General features: G+C 46.6%; 1 protein-coding gene across 4 annotated transcripts in view; it reads right to left on the bottom strand.

Annotated features, from left to right (window-relative positions):
- RAB11FIP3 (RAB11 family interacting protein 3) overlaps positions 1–26,438 on the bottom strand; it is a 945,045-nt gene that overhangs the window by 761,321 nt on the left and 157,286 nt on the right. For all 4 annotated transcript variants that reach the window (XM_069646896.1, XM_069646893.1, XM_069646894.1 and 1 more), the window contains exon 2: positions 10,611–10,704. In XM_069646896.1, the coding sequence (XP_069502997.1) occupies positions 10,611–10,704 (94 nt within the window). The remainder of the gene's footprint in view (positions 1–10,610; positions 10,705–26,438) is intronic.

The raw sequence follows: 26,438 nt of genomic DNA, 5'->3' as shown, positions 1-26,438 counted from the left end.
GTACAGAAAGCCTCTACCGAGGTCTCGGGGCACGCCCTGGTGTCTGTATGGGAAGCTCCAGACAAGGAGACCTCGAAGCAATCTCCGGTAACCCCAGCTTCAGTATGACTGGGCTGTTGAATAGCCCCCACTGAAGGGACCTCTGACTGCAATCCGGTGTAGGCAGGCCCCTTACGGAGGCCCTCGGAGAAAACTCTGGTACCTTTTTTATGCCTGAAAAGCACCTTAGGGGAAACCCCGGTAAAAAAGCTTTTGAAGCCCCGGCCGGACCGGAAAGACCCCGGGAAGGAGTCCCCCGGACGGGGTGCCCTAAAAATGAAAGAACTTACCGGGCGTCTCTTCTTCTCTTCGATGAAACTCTGAAAATGCGGGGGAGGTACGCGCTGAGACACCTCCTCCCACCGCTCCAGACGACGTTGAAGTTCCCGGACCGAAAGGGAATCGCAGTAGAAGCACGAGTCCCACCGTTGATCTGGACCCAAACACTCTAAACAAAGAGGATGGGGATCCGCCGCAGCAAAGCGTCGCTCGCAAGAAGAACAAGAAAGAAAATCTAACCGAACCGGCATAGACTGACTACTACGTGACCGCTAAACCGGAGCAGGAGAGAAGGACACTGGAAGGAAATAATCTTCCGAAGATGCAAGTGCGTCCAGTCCCGAATGTGCAGAGAAAAGGACTGAATGGCGATGCGCTGGGCGGAGCGAAGGAGGGCAGGGTTACGGCCGCGTGCAGTACCTCGTGTAAAAAGAGAGGAAGGAAACATTTTTGAAAAATGTGATGCTTTTTACAAAGTCCTCCGGTGCCGTCCCACAGGACGGAGGAATGTCCCATAAGTATGGAGGAAAGGGGACGGGACGTAGGAGTAAGTAGATAACCGCTCTCCTTACATCCAGTGTGTGGGTGCTTATTTCTGCCACGTTAGCGGGGTTCTGGAAAAAGGTGGGTAGTTCTATGGACTGGTTTACATGGAACTTTGAGATAAATTTGGACTCAAAGCGAGGGTGTGTGGGCAAAACCACCTTGTTTTTGTGAATCGTGACAAATGGGTCCTGAACTGGAAGGGCCTGCAGGTCACTAACTCTCCTTATAGAGGAGATAGCCATCAGAAGAGCGGTCTTGTAGGTGAGTGCTTTAAGGATAGCCATGTGCAGCTGGCTAGAAATAGTGGGAAGAAGTCTTTTTACCCCTTCCATAAAGGCTTTAATTACAGGAATGTTCCACCATGAAACCTTGCTCTGGGACGTGGTGTACGCCGATAGCGCAGCTAAGTGGACTATAAGAGAATTGAAAACCAGTCCTGAATGTAACAAGTGGGTTAGGTAAAGGACGATATCTTTAGGTGAGCAATCAATAGGATTGACGCTCTTGACATTACACCAGATTAAAAAGTGCTTCCAATTGCTGGAGTAGCAATGTCTAGTGGTAGGTTTCCATGCCTCTTGGAGTACGTCCATGCATCTCTGAGGGAGCTGAAGGTGACCTCAGGAGCCAGGCTGCGAAGTTGAGAGTTTGAGGGCATGGGTGTAGTGCATCTCCCTGATCTTGAGACAGCATGTTGTATGGGCACTGCAGCCTCCTGGGAGGGGTGACTGACATTGCCATGAGATGGGAGAACCAAGCTTGGCTGACCCACCAGGATCATCGTAACTGGTTCCTGGTGCATCTTGTGCACTATTCTGTTGATCATGGGAATCAGAGAAAAGCGTAGACAAATCTCCTGGACCATGTTATCCAAGGACCGTTCCCCTTGGAGCGGTTCTGTGGGTACCTGGAGGCCTAATCTGGGCATTGGGAGTTCTCCAGAGTGGCAAATAAGTCCATCTTTGGGAAGCCCCATTCTGTGAAGACGCTGAGTAAAATGTCCTCCTGTAGCCACCACTCGTGCTCTACGGGTAGGGGGAAGTCTCTGCTGAGTATGTCTGCCAGAAGATTTAGTTCCCCTGAACATGTTGTGAAAGAAGGAACATGTGTTTGAGTGCCCACTTCCAAATGTTCTGAGACAGTTTGGACAGCCGTAGAGAGCGAGTGCCCCCCTGTTAAGTAGTACATGGCTGTAGTACTGACCGTGAGGACTAGAACTGTTTTCCCCTGAAAGTGTGTTTGGAAGGCCTTTAGGGCCTTGAACACTGCTAGAAGTTCCAACAGGTTGATGTGATTGGATGCTACTGCTGGAGAGCACACACTGTGTGCCGTCTGTTGAAGGAGGTAAGATCCCCACCCCACTAGAGATGCGTCCGTGGTGAGAGTGGCTTCTGCTGCGGGGATGGTGAAGTTTTTCATCTGTAGAAGGTTTTCCCTTGACCACCATTGCAGAGACTGAACAAGGGCTGCCGAGACCACCACTAGATCGTCCCACTGGCCGCTGGCCTGACACCAATTGGCCCGAGAGCCACTCTTGCATGGGGCACATGTGCAGGCGAGCGTTGGGAACTAGGTAGTTGCAGGAAGCCATCATGTCCATCAGTTGCATGGCTTTGCATATGGTCAATTGGTGACTGGCTACATAGTGAGTAATCTGGAACAGCATATTTTGGACCCTCTCATTGGAGGGGAGGACGAGCCTGTCTTCTGTCTGAACTAGAGCCCCCAGAAACTGTTTGACTTGGCTGGGGGTCAGACTGGTTCTTTTCTCATTGATATAAAATCCTAGATTGAAGATGAGACTTACTGTCCTCTGGGTATTTGTCTGGCATGTTCCGTACGAATCTCCCGTTATGTGCCAGTCGTCGAGGTAAGGATAGACTGTGATGGACTGCCTGCACAGGTGAGCCTCTACTACCACCAGCACCTTTAAGAAACACCTTGGGACTGAGCCAATGCCAAAAGGGAGAACCTTGAACTGATAGTGGGTGTCCTCTATCTGTGCGCTGGCAACATGAAATATGAAAGTATGCGTCTTTCATGTCCAATGTGGCCATGTAATACCCCTGCTGCAGCAATGGGATTACCTCCTGAAGTTTTGTCATCCTGAACTTTTGAGGTTTTACATACTTGTTTGCAGGGCGCAGGTCTAAAACAGGGCGCATGGTGAGATCCTTTTTGGTTACAAGGAAGTACACTGAATAAATAACCTTGTTTACTGGGAGAAGGGGGACGACTGCCCTTTTCCAGCAGGATCTGAACTTCTTCCAGCAGGATGCGCAGGTGTTCTGGCGACAGGCGTCTGCTTCTCAGTGGGTGGTAGCGAGTGGGTCAGAGAAACTTGATAGAATACCCATGGGCAACGGTCTTTAGTACCCACTGATCTGAACTGATCCCCATCCACGCGTGGATGAATTAAGACAAGCGACCCCCGACTGGGGAAACGTGAGAGGGAACCTGAACAGGTGAGTCACTTTGAGGTGGAGGCCAGGGAGCCTTTAGGAGTAGAGTATCTGCCTCTACTCTTGCCCCTACGAGAGACTCTTTGTTGGTATTGGAAGTTACCAGAGGATCCTTCACCAGAGGACCATTCCTGAGCCGTATTGCCCCTGGGGCGAGCGGGAGAAGGATTAGCCACAAAAGGCCTGGCACGAGTTGGAGCCTCCATGCTGGTGAAATGGCTTAGCAGTGATCTGGCTAAGTGATTTCAGGGTCTTGTGTTCTTTCTTTGCCTTCTCTAGGGTGTCGTCAACCGCTTTGCTGAAAAGGTTTGAATCCTCCACTGGCTTATTAATTATAGAGGCCTGAGTTTTGGGTTTGAACCCAGAGTTTTTTAACCAGGCATGTCTTAAGCAGGGTACCCTGCGCGATGGTGCATCCAGCGGTCTCAGCCGATTCCAAAGTGTTCGTCAGTATGTTTTGGGTTACTTGTCTGCCTTCAGCCACGACCAACAGCAGGCATGATCAGGTGGGCTCTGGAACGTCCTGAAGACCATCCTGTGCTAGGACCCACTAGACATCACTGTAACTTGCCAGTAGTGTGGTGTTATTTGCAATCCTTTTGTAGTAGGCCGCAGAGGAGGTGACCCACTTGCCCAGAGCATAAAGCTTCTTGCAGTCTTTGTCCGGAGGGGATTCTGCTGTGGACAGGGGTACCCATGCCCTTTTCCGAGTGCTCGTAACGACTAAGGAGTCAGGTGTAGCATGACTCCTAATGTAGAGGGGGCCTGAGGGCGATGGGCGAAATTATTTCTCCACCTGGGGGGGGGGGTAACTGCCCGAGTGAGAGACGGTGACAGCAAAGAAGGGCCCCGGTGCTTCCTTATAGAATTCAATAAAGGGATAGCTTGGCTAGTGGGAGTCTTCTCCTTGAGGATATCCTCCACGAAGGCAGAGTCTGGGAGTCTGGAGCGGCTTTGTGTGTTGCAATTTTAAAATGGTCAGCTGCTCTTTTTAAAATGGAATTGAACAACAACTGGACCGTCCACAGTTGATGACTGTCTTTGTGGAGGGGTGGCAGGGGGATCCAGACAAAGGGCATCTGGGTCAACAGTATGTGTCGGTGTAAGCCAAGGACCCTGATCCTCTGCCTGGTCCCAGTCTGGGTCCTGATCAAAAGGGTTAACCTCTTCAAAAGACTCCTCCTGGTTTGGGTCATCTGGGACCTGCAAGATGTCTTCTTGGTGTCCTTGTGCAGAGGTGTGGAGTCTCTGCAATTTGGAGGGGATGGGGCAGGAGTCCACTTCCGTAGGTCTCTTGGGTACAATATACCGGTCTGAAAAGTCAATGAACTGGGATATTTTGTCCATGTATTGCTCAAAACTTTCCCTAGTCCATAGAGAAGAAGCTGAATGGTCAGGAGGAGGAAAGTGGGAGACTTTCCTAATAAGGCCGTAGGCTGGGGAGCTTCAGAATAGTCCTCTTGACGAGAGGGGTGCCCTTGTACTCCTTGGCTTGCGTGCTCTTGGATTGCGGGTCGGTGACAGAGGATTTTTAAGCAGGAACGCCCATTCCAGAATGGTGCCCAGGTGCATGCCGCGCATGCGGTTGTGTGGAGGGCGTCGAACTGCGAGGTTTGACAGGTGCCGCTGAAACCTTTGACGGTCCTGCAGGTGTTGAGCGCTTCTTCAACAATTCCATCGGGGGTTATGTGCTTTTGTACACATGATACGTGGCTGCCCTTGTCGCTGGGGTGTGATTTCCCCTTAACAGTGCTGGTGGCCTGTCTACCGAGGCCAGGGACGGGCATCTGGGAGCACAAAGGCTCTGGTGAGAGGTTGATGGCTTCTGAATCGGAGGCATGGGCGCCCACAGATTCCTCATCGTCTGAAGTGACGGCGCCGACTAGGGCAAGGCCTTCGGCCTGCATAGCATAGGACACCCACCGTTTAGTCCGCCTATCTTTCACTGTCTTTGGTCAAAAGAGCTTAAAGGCCTTGCATGAACGCCCGTTGTGGTCACGATGAAGACACTGATTGCATTGGAGATTTGTGTCCTTCAAAGGAAACTTGCCGTTAGACGGGCAGAATTTAAAGGGAGTCCTCTCCATAGCAGAGGATAGCAGCAGCCAGACAAAGAGGAGAAAGAGGGGAAGGAAATACATTCTCAGATAGGAATAAAACCCAGGCCCCCACTCTCTCTACTGTAAGGGCTTGGCCGGAGGGCCGAGGCCATGCGGTCGACAGTCATTGAGCAGTTGAACAGTCACCAAGCAGATGTAGATGTCATCGGCGGCAGGAAACCCACGAAGCAGCCATCGAAGTGACTAGACATCATTAGGCCGTGGAAATAAACGTTAGCAATATAAACTTTTACCAGCTGCGCATAAGCGACCAACTACATTGACAGAAAAAAAACTATCTGGTGGGACCTTGACCATATCGACGTCCTTTTCGATCTTTGAAAGAAAGATGCAATACTACGCGATTTCTACTAGATGTCAGACGATATACACAGCATGTGATTCTGAACCGATTCACAAGCATCAGAAGCAAGCATACAATAAACCTACAATTGGACAGAAAAGGGAGACAAGAGGAATCCCTCGAATAAACAGATCTTTACGTTTAAACCATTATCAAGAATGGATACAGCTCATGATGAGTCTGAAGGGAATGAATTATAAAAATATTTTGGGAGATAACAGAAGACATTTTCACCTATAGCTAATGAAGGACGTTTTGTGATATTTTCCCTTACATCGAAATGAGAACGGCTTTTGGAGATTAAAGCCAGTGACCTTGGCTGGGCAAGGCCCATCAAATAGTAGCAGAAGCCTCTGGGTATTTAGGCTGTTTTCAATAGTGGTAGGGCTTGATAGAAAGTAGGTTTTGAAGGGGGACATTTTTTTCAATTTCTTTAGAGGACAAACAGGCACCTTTATTTTAGTTTTGTAGGTAGGGAATAGACTGAAAGTGATAGGGATAGTGAGTCCTTTTGTTATGACTTAAGAATACACATCCTTGAAACAATACACTACACAGATATACATGTATATATTATATATTTATGTATTTATTTAATGTTACACATGTAGATCTCCATCAGGTCTCATAGGTACTAGAGAACATAATAAATATTATTAAAATGTGCTGTATATGTATAAAAACAGAAAATGTCTGTGGGCTCTTCCACACCTCTATACTTTATGTGGGTTCACTATCACAGATAGGCAGACAACACATGGTGCCAAGGGATAGGGGAGAAAAAAGGAAACCACATTCAAACAAAACAGTTAAAACCCCTAATGCTAGCATAGCACAACAACCATACAATATCCAAAAGGCAACTCAAACTTGAAAATTGTTGCAGGTTCTATATCTGGTGGTAAACACAGATTTACAATGTGTGAAACGAAATTGGAACCAGACATTTTACCACACAGGAAAAAAAGCCATAAAGTTGGCTAAGCCCAACACCAACAACTAAAATTAAATGTGAGCCTCTAGTGCGTAGTATCTGAATAATGTAACACAAATGTACATATCACAATCAAAGACCGTGCTAGATTGTGGAAAACAATTCAAACACAGAGCCACAGGATTTCAAACAAATCTGGATACATTTTAGCAAACCATTACACATGGAATTAATTCCCTTCATGGAAAATTTATAACAGTCACCAAAATGAGCTAGAGTGTAAAAATGCATTCACAGTGAAATGGAGAGCATGATTTAAAAAATAGATTTAAAAAGAAATCAATGGTAGGTACTACATTTCCAGTTCCTAGAATAGAAAGCCCTGAAACACAGATGAGTACAGGACAAATATCCAGGGGATGTAAGTACACCCAAAGTCAATTATAGAGATCTCCTCAGTGATTTGAATGTTCCATAGAGTTCAATGGGACAAAGTCAGTAGGACATCTTCGCCTATGGAGAAGAAGAAGGGGAGGACTAGAGAAGTCAGTCAAGAGATCCAGAGGTTGGTTTGAGAACCAGAAGCTGCAGATGAGGATGCAGCAAAGCAGAACAATTCTCAAAGTTAGTCCATGGGAAATGTGGAAAAGGCATGCTTCCAAAAAGCCTTGACCACATACCTCTCAAATAAATGCCCCCCAGGACACAGCGGTAACTACTCACTGCAGTAGGTTTGGAGAAAACTGCTCCAGAAAGATGAAACAACCTAGGCAAGTACAGGACTTCTTCCTAGGTGCATTTTACAAGGATCTAGTGCCCAGGGGCTTGAGCCAAATAAGACCCCACAAAAGGAAGAATAATAAGCTTTCCCGTAAACACAATTCTGGAAGCTCAACGGGCAAGAGAGGGTGGCACAGCCACAGAAGGAAGTCCCATGGTAGAAACAAGAATGGGGGTGATCCAGGATGGTCCAAGGAGTAGATGAAATGGGGTAGTGGTGTCCCACCATCCTTCCAGGCAATTGAAGCAACCTGCTCCAATGCGGGAGACCTTGGTGGCAACAGGGGGAGCAGCAGCAGTAAAACAAACTGGAAATGGTCCCAACACGGAAGGCCCAACTCGACACCAAAGTAGAGTCAGCAGGAAGACAAAGGAAGCCTGGGCTGGACTTCTTGCAACAGAAACCCCAAATTGGATGTGCCAAAACGACTGCATCCAGCCAGCATGGGCAGATGAGGGCAGAAAACTCCTCCAGCAGATCAACAGACCGGTTTCTTCCTTGATCCACCGACAGGAGCAGAAGACAAAGAGAAAGCAGTGACTGGGAGACCCCTTAAGCATCATAACTACCAAGCCAATATCTATCGCCTCCTCCCTTTTTAATCACTATGCTCACTACTATTCTTCGAAGATCTCTAAAATGAATGACACTCACTGACCTCCTCTCTCTCCTTCCCAAACCAACCTTCTACCCACCATTTCTCCCCTACCCATTCTACTATGGACTACTCTTCTCCTGACAAATTAGTACACAGGCTTCGCAGCACCAACACATCTTGCACTCCTGTTGACCGGTTTGCTCCACAAACAGTCAAAGACTTAGGCTCTCATTACGAATTTGGCGGTAACCCACCGGTACTACTGGCGGATTACCGGAAAACTTGTCTTACCGTTACTGGGATATTACAGGTGCCGGGAATGGCAGTAAGTTCCTATTCCATGGTGTCCCTAGGACTCCATGAAATGGGCTTGCCCCTATCACTGGTAGTAGCGGTGCCGGTGATGGGGGCAATTCTTTGACTCTAGGGGCGTGAACAGCCGGCTGGTCAGGCCTGCTGGTAGTTCTCTGCGCCTACCGGCAAACGCAGTGTGCCTGTTCGGAAGAAATTCCAGATCCGGTGTTACCAGCATTTGTTACGGCATTTCCTCTCCACCTGGCACAATTGTAATTTATTCTAAGTCATCGGCCCTTGTCCCTCTGAATTCTTCAATCACTGTCTTTCAAATATGCCACTGTCTTACCCCTATTGAAGAAAACCTCTGCTGACCCAAACATCTGGGGAACTTCCTAGTTATGACCTTGAAGAACCACTTCAACCTCACTTCCATAGTGAATGCTCCATGGGGACTACACGCAACTTTCTCTCTGATGCTCATCACTCTGAACTCACTTCTGTACTCATCCTTTTGAACCGCTATGCTGCTTTTGGCACAGTCTTCTAGTTCATCTGGTATGCCAGTGTATTACGTCACAGAAAAAGCTTTTCATGTATAGTGAAGCAATATTGTTTGATGCATAAACTTTAGCCTTGAAAAAGCCAATTTGGGTAAAACTCATTGCCATAGTCGGCTAAATAGGTTGCAATGTACATGGCTAATCTGACACTAACAATCTCACAAAATTAAGTGATGTAATATTTGTAGAATTGAGCAAATTTGCCAACTGTAATACAAGATTGACGAATGTACCTTTTTGCGAAGAGTGATAACAACATTGTTTATGAATTTTAAAATCACTTAAAATTGTTAGAATTTTGATGTTATTATATCATACGATTTTCTCACTCGAGTAAGCGCTTTTGCTCCTAGGCCAACGGCTTTCATCTTTAAAACGTAACGCTCTTCTGGTGGCTCAAACTATGGGTCATTCTGGTGGCGGAAATGGTCACTGCGACCAAGGCAGGCTTCCTACACCGGTTCACTGACATTTGGGCCCCTCTCCCAGCACAAATTTATAAGCCCTGGATTGCCCGTTTGGCCCTACGCGATAACATGGAACTCGGACCACCTGATCCTGACCAGGGCGGCCAAGGGGATGCCTGACCGGCAGAGCAGGGAGGGAGGGGAGACATATCAGGGCTACAGGAGTTCTGCTGTGCAATCATTCAGTCTTCAAATTAATTTGTGTCATGTGATGATGTATGCTTTGTATTTCTAACCTGTTGCCACTGTGCAACGGTTTAAAAATATATATATATAAAAAAAAGTAACGCAGTCCCTGTTCCTTCACATTGAAGGGTTCTAGGTAAAGCAACAAATGGGGTGTTAGAAAATCGGGATGGACCAATTCCTAAAGGTTCTGGGGTAAGGACAAAGCAAAGGTTTAGATTCTTGGTTTTTCTTCCCCACTAACTGTACCCATCACTCTTAACCAACAGGAGCCCCCCCCCCACTCTGTAACGAGATCTCTAGTCCTGGTCCTTTCTCATCCTGGTGTGCACCTCTGCACCAGGGTACCTGTTACTCCTATACTGGGGGTCTCTTAGGTTTTTGTATGAGGATGCTTGTTCCAAGGCTGGTGATGGCCAGGAAGGGCTTAAAGGACCCTCCCTTCACCTACTACTAGTCCTACATCAAAAGGTGGATGGTTGTATCTGGCCTCCTTGGTCAGCCTGCCCTGTCAGCTGGCCTGAATACAAATACACACTAACAGTTCAACATGTTATCACAAAGCAAGTGCGCAGTGTTGAGGACATTAAGGCCCTTCAAAATCATAAGAAAATAACTAATTAGGATGCCTGCCTAAAATCTTTTGTAACAGAAATGTTTTAAACTATTCTGGGCCACCATCAGCAGTTACGACCTAACTTGCTTGCACTGTTTGTCTACACTCCATTTGTTCTCTTTGAGAATGGACTCCAAAAACAGGCATTACCAAAGGCTGCATAGAACACCACAAGGCAGTAGGTCTTGAATGTCAGTGACCATCAAAAGATCAGGAAAGAGTGTCAATAACTGACTCATGGCAACTGGTACTAACTATTTAAGCAACATACACAATGTGCATAAATAGTATGAATTAATGTTGTAAGTAAAATAAGTGCATCCTGTGCAGGAAACATTGGAGGTCAATGTTTATATATTAAATTTGAAGTGAATTAACTCACCTCCATTTCTGATCTCTGAAATTCCACGATAAAAATCTTCAAAACCAATGACACCGAGGCCAGCAGGGTCCAAGTATCTGGTCAAGTCCTTTACCTGCAGAAACATCAAAGCAAAGGAAGAGGCAGTTTAAAATCTGTGAATTTGCAATAGGTACATATGGGTAATCGTTTGTTCTATCAAAACATGCGAGAGAGAGATTAAATCAGCAGGGCTGGGATTTTCAAGCAACTAAATGCCAGAATGGAGTTGGGTTTTCAAAGCAGCCATGTTTTTTGCGCGTATTCTGCAAATAGTACTAGGTTTATACATTCAGGTAACTTCCAATGGCAGCCCTACTGATCTGCACATTTAAAAAAGGTTACAGGGCCAGGAGGCAACTGCTCATTGAAACCTCAACACTTGACATTTACTTATTGGTGTATACATTTACAGAGATGGTTGTCCTTAACAGCACTCTAGCAGGACTGCGGATGTCAAATTACATAACACTAATCCCAGGAATGGGACAAAAATTAACTGATTTGGACCAATTGTGTTCATACTGAAGGAATCTTCTCTTATGGGATCCATCACAGTAACTGGGTAGATGGACAATCTAACACGTAGTTCTATTTACCGGATACTAGGCATCAAAATGTGCATTTACCAGTCACCACTATCAATTGGTGATGGACAATTGACTCTTGGCGAGTAAGAAAAACAAGTTACTTTCCAACTAACGTTCTTTCAACTGGATATTCCTCCCACGTATTCCTCATCTTATGATATTCGTATCCGCCAGCTTCGCTGCTTCGAAAAAATAATTCTCGGCAGAGGGCGGTGTGCACGAGGTCGTGGCGTTGATGTCCCTCGACGGGCTCCGTACCGTGTCGACGTCACCAACAGTATAAGTAGCTTGTGCCGCGCCCGTTGGCTTCAGTTCTGTTTTTTTGAGGAAATATTCGAGGAACACCCAGGCGTGCCTCATGACTGAAAGACCCTTCGTGAGAGAGAAGTGTAACGTAAACTGTACTTCGGAGTAGGATGGGAGGGGCGATGAGGAATACGTGGGAGGAACATCCAGTCAAAAGAACGTTGCAGTTGGTAAGTAACTTGTTCTGCATTGTGGATTGTGTCCGCCCACGTATTCCACATCTTATGATAGACTCCCATAGCAGTGGTAATTTTGGAGGTGGGAGTACTCATTATTTTTGTCATGGACGGAATGGAGTACCGCTTTGGCAAATAAACCTTCATTGGAAGAAGAAGCATCTAAGCAATAATGCTTGATGAAGGTATGCATTGATGCCCATGTTGCAGCTGAACAAATATCTGCTGCAGGGACTCCCCTCTTCAGAGTGGCAGAAGTAGCCATCCCCCTAATGGAATGGGCTAGAAGCCCATCCGGTGGGTCCTTTCCCGCCAATCTGTAGCACTCAATTATAGCCAAAATGATCCAGTGGGATATAGTCTGTTTTGTCACTAAATCTGTTAATCCCATTTTATGGCCAGTATAACCTACAAAATGTTGGTCATCCTGACGCAATTTTGACATTCTTGAAATGTAAAAACTGAGAGCCCTTTTAATGTCCAGTCTATGCAATCTCTCCTCTTCTTTGCCCAAACGAGGAGGAGGGTTGAACGTTGGTAATATGATTTTATGTGACAAGTGAAAGTCAGTGAAAAGTCAGAAACTACTTTTGGTAAGAAAGAGGGTTTAACCTTAGAATGTAAAAAGTAGTATACGGAGGTTTGCATGAGAGAGCCTATAAGTCACTAACCCTGCGGGCTGATGTTAAGGCCACAAGGAGGACAGTTTTTAATGTTAGAAAACTCAAGGGACAGGAGTGCAGAGGCTCAAAAGGTATGCAAGTTAGAAACTTAAGTACCAGATTTAAACCCCAAGTTGGGACATGAAAAGGGACTGGAGGGTACACATTAGTAAGCCCTTTCAAGAATTGAATGATCAATGGAATTTCGAAGTAGGAACCCTCTTCCGAGGAGTGCTTGAAAATGGAGAGCGCAGCCAGATATCCTTTAATTGTTCCAATCTGGAGCCCCAGATTGGCTAGATGCAATAGGAAAGAAAGCACCATTGGGGTGCCACATTGAAAAGGGTCCACATTCTTATCCCTGCACCAGATATTGAATTTATTCCAACATCAGTACAGGGATTTAGTTGCTGGCCTTCTGGCCGAAAGCAAAATCTCCATTACGTCATCATGAAGATACCAATCCTTGTATCTCAACCTCTCAGAAACCACGCGTGAAGGTTGAATTTTGACCTCTGGATGCGAGAGAAGATCCTCTCTTTGCAGAAGACGTATGGAGGGCAGATCGACAGGTCCAGAAGGTCCGGGGACCACGTCCTCCGGGCCCAATCCGTGGCAATTAGGATCATGGTTTTCCCGAACTTTCTCAACCTCCTGATTACATGAGGAATCATGGGGACTGGAGGAAATGTGTACAGAAGTGGAAACTTCCAGTCCACCACGAACACGTCTCCTAGAGCTCCTCTCGGAGGAAATTCCCTTGAGCAGTACTGTTCGCACTTCCGGTTGACCGTGGTCGTGAACAGATACACTTGAGGGCTTCCCCAAACGGGGAAAATCTCGAGAAGGAGACTGTGCTCTGCCTGCTCAGAGCGTCTGCCGCCGTGTTCTGCTCTCCTGCTAGATGAACTGCCGATAGAGATTCCTTCCTGTATTGCCCAGAACCAGAGCTGCATTGCCTCGCTGCACAGTGGAAGTGACGCTATGCCTCCTCTCTTTTTGAGGTAGTACATGGCCACTGTGTTGTCCATCATTATCAGAACATTCTTTCCATGTACAGAGGGCAGGAAGGCCTTCAGCGCTAGTCTGATTTCCCTCAGCTCCAATAGGTTGATGTGTAGTTTGGACTCAGATGGAAACCAACGACTGCTGATTGCCTGATCGCTGGTGTGGGCTCTCCAACCCGTGAGCGAGGCATCCGTCACTACTGTTATCTCCGGCCATGGTTGGCAAAAATATTCTCCCTTCAGGATGTTGTCATTGCAAGCCCACCATAGTAGATCCTAAGCAACTGCGCTCATGACTTGCAGAAGATCCGACATACTCCCCAGGAATTGGGACCACTGAGTTCTGAGGGCCCATTGAAGGGATCTGATCCTCAGTCGAGCATGTGGCACCAGAAAAATGCAGGATGCCATGAGGCCGAGCAACCTCAGAAAATCGAAGTCTGGCAGATGCTGGGCATTCTGGAACTTTATTACCATCTGCAGAATGTGGAGAGCTCTCACCTCGGGAGGCGAGGCTTTGCCCGAGGAAGTATCCAAGACTGCTCCGATAAACTGGAGTTTTTGGGATGGTATCATGTGAGACTTCTTGAAATTGAGGGAGAAGTCCAGATTATGAAGGAAGTGACAGGTGATCGACAGATGTTCCTGAGCTTGTTCGGGAGAACGCACTCTGATCAACCAATCGTCCAGGTAAGGGTAGACGTGAAACCCCTCTCTCCTGAGACACGCTGCCACAACCGCCGTCAGTTTGGTGAAAACACTTGGGCGGCGGTCAGCCCGAATGGCAGAACTCAAAAGTGATAGTGAGAACTGCCAACCGCGAACCTCAGGTACTTTCTGTGCTTGGGATGGATTGGCACATGAACGTAAGCATCCTGAAGGTCCATTGATACCAGCCAGTCTTGGAGTAGAAGAGCCTGAAGGATCTGGGAAAGGGTTACTATATTGAACTTGTCCTTCCTGAGGAACTTGTTCAAGTTTCTTAAGTCCAAGATGGGTCTCAATCCTCTGTCCTTCTTTGGGATTAGAAAGTAGGGGGAATACCAACCCTTGTTCCTCTCCGCTACAGGTACATGTTCTATGACACCTATCTTTAGCAGGGTTAAAATTTCCTGCACAAGGAGCGGATCTGGAATTTTGACAGAGTTGGTTCCCGGTGGATGGTCCCGAGGCCTTTTTAGGAAGGGAAGGCAGTAACCTTGAGCTACTGTCTCCAGTGCCCAGGCATCTGAAGTAATGCCTCGCCATTCTTTCGGATGCTGTGATGCTCCCACCGGGGTTTGTGTGATAAGGCCTCAGAGTGACTTGGAGGCTGCTGCAGGAGCGGGTGAGGGCAAAGATGCCATTCCTGAGGCTGGTTTTGTACTTTTTCCTCGTCCACCACGAGCAACATTTATTTTACCTCTTTGTATGGCCTGTCCTCTTCCTCTACCAAAAGAGGAGTAAAAGAACGGCCTCTCCAGGAAGATGAGCCCGAATAAGGTTTTTGAGGATGTCACATAGAGGCGCTAAGAGATTTAGCCGCGGCTCTTGAGGTCTGCAGTTTTTCTAAGCTTTCATCAGCTTTAATGCCAAACAGCCTCAAGCCATCAAAAGGCATGTTGAGTAGCTTGGCCTGCACGTCTGGTGCAAACCCTGACTTCCTCAACCACGCAAATCTGTGTAGCACTGTGCTTGCAGCTATGGATCTGCTGATACTATCAGCAGTATCCAGTCCTCCTTTCCGTCTTTGACAATATTCAGGAAGCCTTCCCTTTCCTCGCCTTCCCGAATATGATCAGCTGCTGCCAAAATGCAGTCCCACAGGGTATGGGTGAACCTGGCCAGGGTACAGGTGACATTTCTTGACTTGAGAGCCATTCTACCTGAGGTAAAGACCTTACAGGCCCAAGCATCCACCGTTTTATCCTCTCTATCCGGGGGGATAGATGGATAGGCCATTTGTCTTGACGAAGTTGCTGCCTGAATAACCAGACTTTCTGGAGTGGGATGCCTCTTTTAAGTAATCGGGGTCAGAACTAGAAGTTCTGTACTTCTTTGGAAAATTACTGTTGACTACAGAAGCAGTATCAAGAACCTGCCAGTTTTTTTCCGCTGAAGTGCCCTATGGAAGGGGAGAACTGGGTCCTTCTGAGGGCCCTGGTCTAGTATATCAGTCATATCATCCTGATCAAATGTAGGTGCCCACCTCTCTCTCTCCTTTCTCATAGAGGATCTACCCCAGCCCATGTACCCCAGCCCATGTATTCAACAACCCTATTCATCAAACTGCTGTACCCTGAATCTGCATGTTCTGCAGGGTCAGGTTTTGTAAACTCTAGCTCTGGTGACGCATCAATGCCACTAGCAGAGTGAAGGGTGTCACACAGGTCTCTCATTTTCGATTCTGGATCAATTCATTCTTCTGGAACCTCTCTGGTACCCTATTGCACTCCAAAAGTTGAAACAACAACTTCTTCTGAGGCACTTTCTACAAATATAGAAGACATAGACTTAAAGAAGTCTGACTTGGGTAAAGGAGTAAATCCCCTTTCCTGTGCCTGAGTTTGGGTCGAAGAAATCTTCGATGGTATCGAAGGAATCTTCGAAGGCACTGATGACGTCTTCGACAAAGGTGTCGAAAACACTTGTGGCTTCGAAGTTGAAGCCGTTGGTGCCGATGGCGGCGACAAAGTCGTTGAGGGCTTCCACAACTTATGTTTTTTAGTCGGTGTCGGGGAAACACTCGATTATCGATGAATCTTCGACGATCTGACGTTGACTCGGGATTTTCAAGGTTCACCTTTACTACCGGATCTTTCCACAGTAGTTCCTGACTTCCCTGTGTCGTCCAACGGAGCGACCAGGGTCTGGCTCTTTTGAGGTTCCTTTGAGGGGGTCCAGGCCGCATTCTCGAAGACCTTCATCATCTTCTTTCTAAATTCATCCCATTTTCTTGGGGAATCCGACTTAGTCGGACATCTTAACAATTCGGTAGACGTATCAAAGGAAGAGGAGGGAGATCTAGGTCTCTTCTTAACCTTCTTTGATGAAGAAGATGAACAACGCCTCGATCTACTGCATGATCAAGACCTCTTAGAATGTTTACGGCAATCCGAATCCTTTGAATCGCTCGAGTTTCTATGTTTTGACAAGGCCTTCAAGGAGGCCTTGGAAGCTTCCCGCCCCACCGCCAGTTTATCTTTTCTCTGAACCTAGGCACCAAAGACAAACGCGGTGATGGTCCGTAATCGACATTTTCGATCCGCAGTCAATACATTTTTTTAACCCCGTCTTGGGAGTAGAAGGGGTGGAAGAAGACGACATTTTCTTGACGAAAATTTCAAAACGCGCCGTTCAAGAGCAAAGCAATCGGAAAAACGGAACTGAAGGCAATGGGCGCGGCACAAGCTAGTTATACTGATGGTGACGTCAACACCATACGGAGCCCGTCGAGGGACATAGACGTCACAACCTTGTGCACAGCACCCTCTGCCAAGAATTATTTTTTCCGAAGCAGCGAAGCTGGGAGGATACAAATATAAGATGAGGAATACGTGGGAGGACACAATCCATTTGAAACGGTGCATACCTGGCTAGTAGGTAGCAACTTGACATTTATGCCTCTGGCAATAGTTTACACTTTTACAAAATTGAAAATGTAACTTCATGTTTTTCCTGTACTTTAACACTGGAGAGCCCAAAGGGGGAAGCAAGGCTGGCTCTCAGACTTCTGACAGACACCAGAGAGCCGTCCAAAAAGGCTGAAGGGCAATGGTCACCTTGCTATGTGGCAGGTACTTTTGCGTTTGATGGCAGTTTGCAAAGGGATGCCATGAAACGCCTTTGAATTTATAACATTTCAGAAATTCCTGTTAAATGCCCAGCTACTTGTGCTGCCGAGGATTGCCATCTAATGCTCAGACAATTGCTCAATGCCCATTCCCAAGGATAACCATCAACTGCTCAGCTGCAGCCAGACTGCTGTCGCTGCCTTTATCCTGCCAACATTCCTCATTCTCTACCTATCTTAGCACCCACCACCACAACTCTTCCTCAAAGCAGATGCGCGGGACCAAAGTAAAGCAATGCTCAACTCCTCCCAGAGGAGACGGCAATGGGGCTGTACATGATCAGTTGAATGCAAATTTGGTAGTGGGACAAGCAGAAGGGCAGTTGATGGCCAACCTCTCCAAGCCTCAGCATTTCTCCCTCCACATTCCCGCTGGGATCGATCACCCTAGGACGGTGACGGGCAGTGCTTGAAGAGTGCAACAAAGCTGCAGCTCACCTTTCGCATATACCCCTTTCCTATGGCAGCGAGTGCCACGAACTCATCTTTCTCCAGTTGCCCAGGTTGTTGGTAAATTGGCAGTGGAAGAAACACTTGCAACAACTACAGTTTTGTAACGCGAGAGGCTTGCTTGCTCTCCTCTTACCATGACATCATAGATAGAAAAAAGGCTAAGGGAGAATGCAAAATGAAGGCGGATTAGCAGTATAGTCTTTGAGACACATTGAATTACCAATGGCTTTCTCTCCCCATTTGTGGCATTTTTAGTGCCACTCGAGGGGCCAAAATAACAAAAGGCCCCTCTCTGAGTTCTGCCCATGGCACTGATGGCACAAAAATCCTTCAGAGTCTTTGAGACAGTTCAAGAGATGTTATTCTAGCTTTTGTGGGTCCTTAGGTCATCCATCTCTCTCGCTCTACCCCTCATCTCCCCTGGACTTCCCTCCCTAAGCCCGGGTGTCCGTAACTCGGGATTAGTGCTACTGACCAGTAACCCACATGGCCGAAACAATTTTATGCTATGGATCGTTCCCTAAAACAATGACTCTCTAAACTCCCTCAGGCACTTTATACCTGTCCTTACTCTATGCAGATGTTATGTAATAAAGGGAATTGGGAAGTGTCTTACAGACACTCTGTATGATTTGTTGTCATCTTCCACGCTCTCCTTTCCCTCCTTTCTCTCTGGACCGAGACTCCACTCGCACCATCTCTCTCTTCCCCTGTCCCTTTATTCTCACACACACAATCTAGTCCTCACCTCCACCCCTTGATTTTACCTCTCCTCCCACTACTCCTCTCTACTACTACTCCCTTCAGCCCAACTACTATATCCTGCTCCTTTCCATACTATTGCCCTCCTCCACACTACTTCCAATGTGATTTACACCACTATTACTACTACTACTACTACTTTCCTTCCACTAGTATTACTCTGTCAGCACCGCGCCCTGCTCCTGCCTACCTCCGTCTTGGCATTGTCTCTGTCCTTGATGGTGGGTGGCGTGGCACTGAGTGTTCCCGGCTTACCTGAATGCAGGATGTCGTGCATGGCGGATCAGCAACCTAGGCGCTGCCATGTTGTTTCATCAGGGCATATGCCAGGGAACGGTGTCTGGAATCCGGTCATGCGCAGTAACCTTTGCACTTCGGAGCCTGCGTGAGGATACGCAAGCCTCGTTTCCGTGCTGGCAACTTCAAAACACAGCCAGAGAATCTTCTGATCGTGTCTCAACTCATCCTGGTGAATGACGCTGAGGCTCCTGACCCTTTGACCGCCTGCCTTTTTTCCTTGTTGCTTTGCCTTCTCCTAGCTCCTGTCCGGGGACCTAGCCTCTTGGTTCTCCCTTGTTCTCTTCTCTCCTTCCTTGATGGCTTGCTTTGGCCTTTCTTGCCCAGGTTGGTCCAGTTCTACCTTGGACCCCTTACCTGCTGCTCCTGGCCGCCAGTATCCTTTCCTCTCTAGTCTGCCATCACTTTAACCTGCTGCCTTCTGCCACCTGCTACACTCTTGCCTATCCACCCAGCGCCTACACTGCCCTTGATCCCTCTGTTGACGGTAAGCTATCTGTGGAGTAGGGAGCTGAGCACTTCTCGTTCCTGGTATCAAACCCTGGAGGTCTGGTAGTGTTTTATTCCCTGGTTCTACCTAAAAGCAACCCTGAACTTGTATTTCGATTCATCCATCACTCAACCATTCATATGTCTACCACGTACGCGCCAACATGACACTCCTCATGACTACTCTCATCCTTTCCTTATATACCAACACCTGTCTGCCACGCTGTGCCAACCACTTCAAATTATCTCCTTACATTACCTTCTACTCACTTGTCTCGCAAACAGGCACACTAAAACAGCAGACCCAATGCCATTTCTTCGCCAATAACTCAACTGCTCCAAGAATCTCATTCACAAGCCGCCACTCCTTCCTCCAGCTGATCTCTTGGTAGTCCTCCAAATCTGAGCTCACCTGAATAACCCACACTTCATGCTTCCAGTCCCTTGGTTAAGTATCCCTCCTCCTCTGCTGATTGGTCAACTCTCCCTGCCCAATCAGGCCCGGTCTTTTCCTCCCAGGACGTGTATGTGCCAGAAAAAGTTTTTAAATGGGGGTAAAGCCCCACCCACTTTCTTCACGCTGGCTGTATGAGCAGGACAGCATTGGATTTTCCAGTCTAATGTCCCCAGATTCGTGGGGTCTCTTAGTATGTTTGCAGGGGAAGGGTGGAAGTCCTGTCTTTCCCGGCCATTGCGGCTTCCTTCTGGGATACCCTACCGGTCGCCATTAGAGCTATGTCTAACCTACGGATATTAAACAAACAAAAAAAACTGGAAACCCATCTTTTCAGTTAACCTCTAGACCTTCTGTTTCCTTTTTCCACAGTTTATTTGCTGAGCTGTGAACCTGCTGCCCACTGTCCCGTTCATTTTGTTGTCCCTGTGTGTTTTTCCGTGATACCTGCGGGCTGTTAGCGCGTTATGATTATGAATAAATAAATAAAAATAATACAAGCCTTCGCAAAGCCAACAGTTTTGGCTTGTGTCCAAGTATTGAGCTTTTGCCAGATACAGCTATTAGATGACTACGTAATCGCACCATTTTGCACTTGCTACCACCAAGGGCCAGTTTATTCCACAGTGGCAGTGTCTGGCAAGTGCCTTTCCCATACCTACACAAAAGCCCAAACTGTTGGCATTGCCAATGCCTATTTTTTTTAATGCGTCTCCTCATTCTGTCAAATCGTGATTTCCGAACTTTCTTCCCAATCATCCCTTAAATATTGGTCTGTGCTAGTTTCCCTCCTTTTGCAACATTCTTCGAGCATCACAGCACCTACAGGTTCTCCTCGGCTGGCCGCACTGACACACAATGCAGTTTGAATAGCACATGTTAAACAAAGACCTCATCAGATTTGTATTCTTGTACAATCTCCAACAGCTCCACGCATGCTCCAGCAAAATTTCCAAGCCCCATAAGACACTTGCATATCGTCCCCAACAGATCCACACATACCCTAAGGAGGCACTCTCATTGCCCCTAAAAGACTATCACAACACCATGTGACAGTCGTGTGGGTCCCACCTGATCCGTGCATAACTCCCAACTGTACCTCACATTGACAGAAATTGACAATGATGTATTGGGTGTTTGCAATTTTCTCATGCCAAATATACATACTGCTTCAGAGTGGAAGGGTGAGCAGGGAAAGAAACTAGTTGGAAGATATGATCAAACAGGGTAAGAGGAAAGGAACGTATGTATTTACTTTGGTAAGTTTGGCGTGATAAATGGGTCTTCGGCTGTAACTAAAAAGGGAGAATAGTTTGTGTTCTCTCTCAGATGGGTAAGCAGAGAGTCAGAAGGGTGGGGCATGCACTGCAAAGTGGCAACCAACAAGCCAGTGCTTAAACATTTGGTCTCTCCACCTTGTTGACCAAGATTCTTTAACGAAGGTTGCTGTCATTGAAAGTGAGACATGATATAAGAAGGGCCATTATTGAAGTTAGCTTTGAGTGTGACAGTAATGCAAAAGATCTGAAGTATAATGGGCGAAGGGCGAGGACTCTATGCTGCTTCAAGACTGAGGCAGTGTGGTCACAATGCTTTAGACTAGAGAGAGGTCTGAAAGTTTGTGGTTGGTTTACAACTTGGTTTTATGGGATTGTTTGAAGACCAACAAACTGTGGTGGAATAAATAAGCCTTAAGAGGATCATGGCCTAGATGAGAGCGGTATGGAGGGGAGGGAGTACGAAGAAATGTAAGGGTGTCGAAGAAGGATGCTGACACAAAGGTGGCATGATTTTGGTAATAGACTTATTTCTTTAGGTAAAAAAGATTGTTACTATTGCCAACTTCTAAGAGGGGTTTCCCTGCCACAAAACGAATACTAAAAGGGTCTGTCCTGTGTCACAACCTACTTCTGTCGCACACACTGCAACTAAAGTAAACTAACAAAGTTCCTTCTTTAAAGAGAATGGTTCCATTCTCCTGCTTCTTGGATGGGGTCCAACAAAATCAAAACAAATATACCAGGAGGAATGACTTCCTTCTCCTGGCTTGTGGGTTTCAGTCCATCTTTACACAATGTTCTCTCCAGGAGAATGGCTCCTTCCTCCTGGTGTGGCTCTGTACAATTTCCAATAGAACCAGAGGGGAATTGACTCCCTTCCCTTGTATGGCTTGGTACAATTCACAACAAGGCCAGGGGGAATGACTCCCTTCCCCTGAGGTTTTTATAAGAACTTCTGATTTGGTAACAGAAGAATGTCTCCCTTCTCCTGGTACTGCTTGATGCAGTTCTTTCTCACTGCTTCCAGCTTGATACACCCTTTATCACTGACTGGTTTTCAACAATATTCCAAATCCTTTTAGGGACCTAGCCCTTTCTCTGGGTTCTAGGGCTCTCCTCTTTACCACTGTAACGAGGAAGAGACCGTTGAGATGTTCGCTCATTCTCGTTGGTGTCCCAGACCCTTCTCTTGTAACTAATGGACTTATCTCTGCCACTATAATGAGGACGACTTCTTCTATGCTTTGGTTTACTTCTGTTGGGGTCCCGACCCTTCATGTATCGCCAGTGGTCTCCTATTTCCCACCGTTATGATGGACAGAGTCCCAGACTCTTCCCTAGTGGTCAGTGGGCTTCTCTTACCCACTGCTTTGGTAGACAGGGTTACAGAACCTTCCCTGGTGGCCAGTGGGTTTCTCTTCCCCCCCTGTTATGAGGAGGAGGAGGCTGGATACACTCTCAACTCTTTGGGAGTCTGTCAGCAGTATGCCTAGTACAAAGGAAGGTAAGGATTGCCTGTTTCCAGGCATCCCCTCCGGGTCTCCCATACCACCCTTTACCTGCTTACGCGCTTTGGTATGTCACCGGGCTTCCAGGGATGGAGGTCTGACTTTGCGGCTGGCTCGGCTTTCCCCAGCTGCTGGCTCCTCTGACTCTTCTTGCCCTTGGAATCGTGCATGGGTCTGCACCTGTGGAACCCTGTGAGAACTCATATGGACTACCCCCAGCATCCTCGGTTCCTCTTCTCCTCAGGTTGGCAACCAGACTTTGGATTTCCTGCGCCGAACGCTCTCCAGGTCTATTGCTTTTCCAAGCAGGTGCTGCAGCTAGGCTACATGTTGGGATTAACCACAACTGTTGTCCATTGTTTGTCTTGATACATTATAGCCGTTCTCGAGTGGCAGGCTGTCAAAGGTCCCTTGTTACTGTGGACCGGTTGATCTCTTTGCCTCCTTGGGCCCACCTCGTCTTCATGCCAGTAGTGGGAGAAGTCTTTGTGTTTTCTGTGTTCTTCCTCGTCTTGGTGTTTGAGGCCATTTATTTATTTTGCGTTACAGTAATCTATGGTTCTGTTTTCAACAAGAAGGTTAGGGATGTTAAATGTTAAAGGATATTTGTACTGCGCTCTATCACCACCGGAGTGGTTCCCTGGCGCTCTGGCGGCTCTGAAAAAGGGAGAGGGGGGGGGACTTAGTGGGAATGAGCTGGAAAAGTGCAAGATAGCAGTGATGTGCTGTTGGAAGCCTAGAGAATGTGTCAATGATTTGCTATTCCCTGGGCTAACCCCAAGATGGTTATCTCTGTTCCCAAGGAGGGAGTTCATTCGCCTGAGGTCCTCCCGCATTAAACCATCCCTAGGGGGACTATTGGGTAGCGGTCTCACCTCCCTAGCCTCATGAGAAGAAGCTCTCCCTAGGGGAGAAGTGATGACACCTTGTGAATCGTCACTGAAAGCAGAGATGCTTAAGACTAGATTCAAGTGATAATTGCATTTCTTGATGAGCTGGTAAATGTGGTGGAGTTGCAAGAGCATGTCAATGACCTATGCCCAGATTAAGCACAGTGTTGACAGGTGGGAAGCTAGCGGCATTCATCTGGCTAGAGGAATAGCAAAATGGCAGTTCCTTGGAAGCCTAGGGAGAGTATCTTGATTCTGTCAATTGAGGGTGAGTATCATTGTTCATCAAGCATTGCATTGGTTTCAAATAATTAGGGAGGGTCTCCAAGAGTCGTAATGTTCAGTATAAAGTGATGATGGTCATGCAGATCTATCAATGAAATGGGTTTCCTTGGCAAACGTATCAAAAGTCAAGATTATGCCTTCCTCTAATGCGAGCATATACGCATTGCAAAGGAGGCTGGAGAAGAGGGAACCCTGTGGCATTCCTCACTCAAGGTAGTGATTGGGGAAATGATTAGACCATATTTTACCTACTGGAAAATCCAAAAACATTCTCACAAAGATTCTTGTGATCAGCCATTGAAAAGTTGCAAAAGATCTAGAAGTATTAGTAGGTCAGGATAGTAAACATCCAGTTTCTCCAAAAACATTCTGAAATACCTAAAAGGCTAGATACAGCACTGTGTAAAGATTTGAAGCCCAACGGATAAACGTCTGGCAAAATATTTTCTTCAACCAGATATTACAAATCGTGAGCACGCTTTTCCATTAGTATTCAATCCAAAGGTAAGCTGCAGTTCATGTAAATAATGACATGATTTTCAGATGGCCGGAGAGGTTTCTTTCAGTAAAGATGCAATAATGACATACTAGTCATTACAGAGAACGGACTCAAAGAACGGTTTATTATAATGCATTGAGTCGGGGGTAAGGTTTTAAGTTGAAAGGAGGTTGAAATATTTGGGGCAGGTAAGGAACCCTTAATGACCTCTGGGTTCAAAAGCCTTTTGGGTGTCAAATCTGGAGAATGGGACTTAAGTGTGGTATCTAGTATTGTGAGTTTTGGGGATTAAGGAGAATTCGGTAGACTACGGGGGCTTTGAGATGGTGTGTTTTGGTATCCAAGCATTTGGCTTCAATAAGGGAGCAGAAATTCTTGAAGTGTTCAAATGTATTGTTGTCCTCTGCCTTTTTGAGCCTTCAAAGAAGTATACTATTTTGCTCTTGCAACGGCATACTCGAGGGCCCAGTCATTGGATATAGCAGGCTGCTTTATCTGGCTGTGCATTCGAGTTTAGGTCACATTGTCCTTGTGTCAGAAAGGCAATGAATGAGTGACGCATGTATTTTGTAAGTAGGTCGATTCGTGTGGATTTAACTGGGTGAAGTATGTCGCATATTTGAATAACTTTCAATATGTGGAGTAAGAGTAGACGTCCACCCACATATTTAGCTGTTGCAGTCATCAGAGCTTTGAGCAGCATAAAGTTTAATTAGAAGCTTTAGGGCACAGTATGACTGACAGATACAAGCATAGGAACACACACAAACATGCACACACATGCACAATCACTGGGTCCTAGGATCAAACAAGCTAGCCAAGGGTAGCAGTAAGTGGTCCCAAGCAATGTCTCCTTGTGTTCACTGGTACACACCTGCTCAAAATAGGCAGCCGACAAGTCTTACTTCAGCTAATAGGCTATGAGGTTGGAGGGGGGGGTTTAGGGAACTGCATCCAGCTCAAGGCTTCCACTGATCCTGTACAGGCTCAATGTGGAAAACAGGACTTGGGATACCACGGATGAAAATATAACAACTTTGCAGACTACAGAAGGCCTTCACACTCTTTCCAGCATAGTCCGTCCAAAGCATGATGGCAACACTAGCCCGGCCAGGAGACGATTGTCACATAGGTTGGAGGGTGTGAGTGGCAAGAGATTTGTCAGAGAAGTGTATCTAGGAAGCTTGGGATATGGTGTGTACTATCACATACTCTTTCACAGAAGATGACCCATTTAATAACCTAAGGTAAAGCATTCTAAAACCAATGAAAAATTACACTCCAGAATGCCCTTACATTATTCTTGATTGACAACACTGGCCTGTATTCACTTTGTGGCATAGGAGCTCCCTTTTAACCTCTAGCACAATCCTCCACCAAATTCTTACTTTCAGTGAACTTGTTTTGGGTCTGAATAACTGTGAAATACAATGGTTTGTCTGAAAGAAAGAAATGCAAGGCAGGCTTATCAACTTTGAGGCAATCGCTGTGCAGCAAGCCAAATGCTATTTACATTAGCACCCGGGCGAGGGACAATCCGATTGTTACAAACGATCTGATTAGCCCTCGCTGGGTCGTTACCCAGCTGACAAAGACACACCTGCTACGCTCTGATCGGAGCGCTGCATCCTGCAGAGTTCCTTCCTTTTCTTCACCAGCCACCATAGAAGGGGAGAAGGGACTACATGTAGTCCCTTCTCCCAAATCCATGGCAGCCATTTTGGGGGATTTGTTTTTCTCAAGCGTCTCCCATTCCTGTGGCTTACATCCACATTTTCCTAGCGAAACAAAGCAAACACACACAAACAAGCAAGTCTCAGATTGGTGATACATTTAAAACATATCAATATTTGTATCCTTTATCATCACTTAAAGGTGTGAGGAATTTACGTGCTTCGAGACACACCTTCCACTCACTTAGATGGCAAAGACAAATCTAAAAGATTAGTCCCATTTAACCGATGCCCATCTGGCCCCCACAACAGTTTCTCCAGCTTGTTTGGCAAAACATAAAACGCAGTATACTGCCCTTCCAATGGTGCATCTTTCGCACGTCTGTGCTTGACAACACTATGAAGACTGGTTGTCTCCTGTGTCAGATCATGAGAAATCTGGACAATATGCTATTTCTAGACCACATGCCGTCCTATTCTAAACAACCATGTGCATCAGCTGTGTCATCACTTTAAAGAAGTTTGTTTTTTCGACAACAGTTTCGATTAAAATCCTAGGATTTCTCATAGACTCAGTGAATTCCTCTTATTCTCCTAACTTCCCCACTAAAGAGACTTTAAGACACAAAATCAGTTTTGTCAAGACA

The sequence above is a fragment of the Ambystoma mexicanum genome, chromosome 2q, assembly GCF_040938575.1.
Source record: "Ambystoma mexicanum isolate Mex_15411 chromosome 2q, UKY_AmexF1_1, whole genome shotgun sequence".
Lineage (NCBI taxonomy): Eukaryota > Metazoa > Chordata > Amphibia > Caudata > Ambystomatidae > Ambystoma > Ambystoma mexicanum.
Note: the sequence above shows the minus strand (reverse complement) of the source record. Positions and strands in the feature narration are given on the sequence as shown.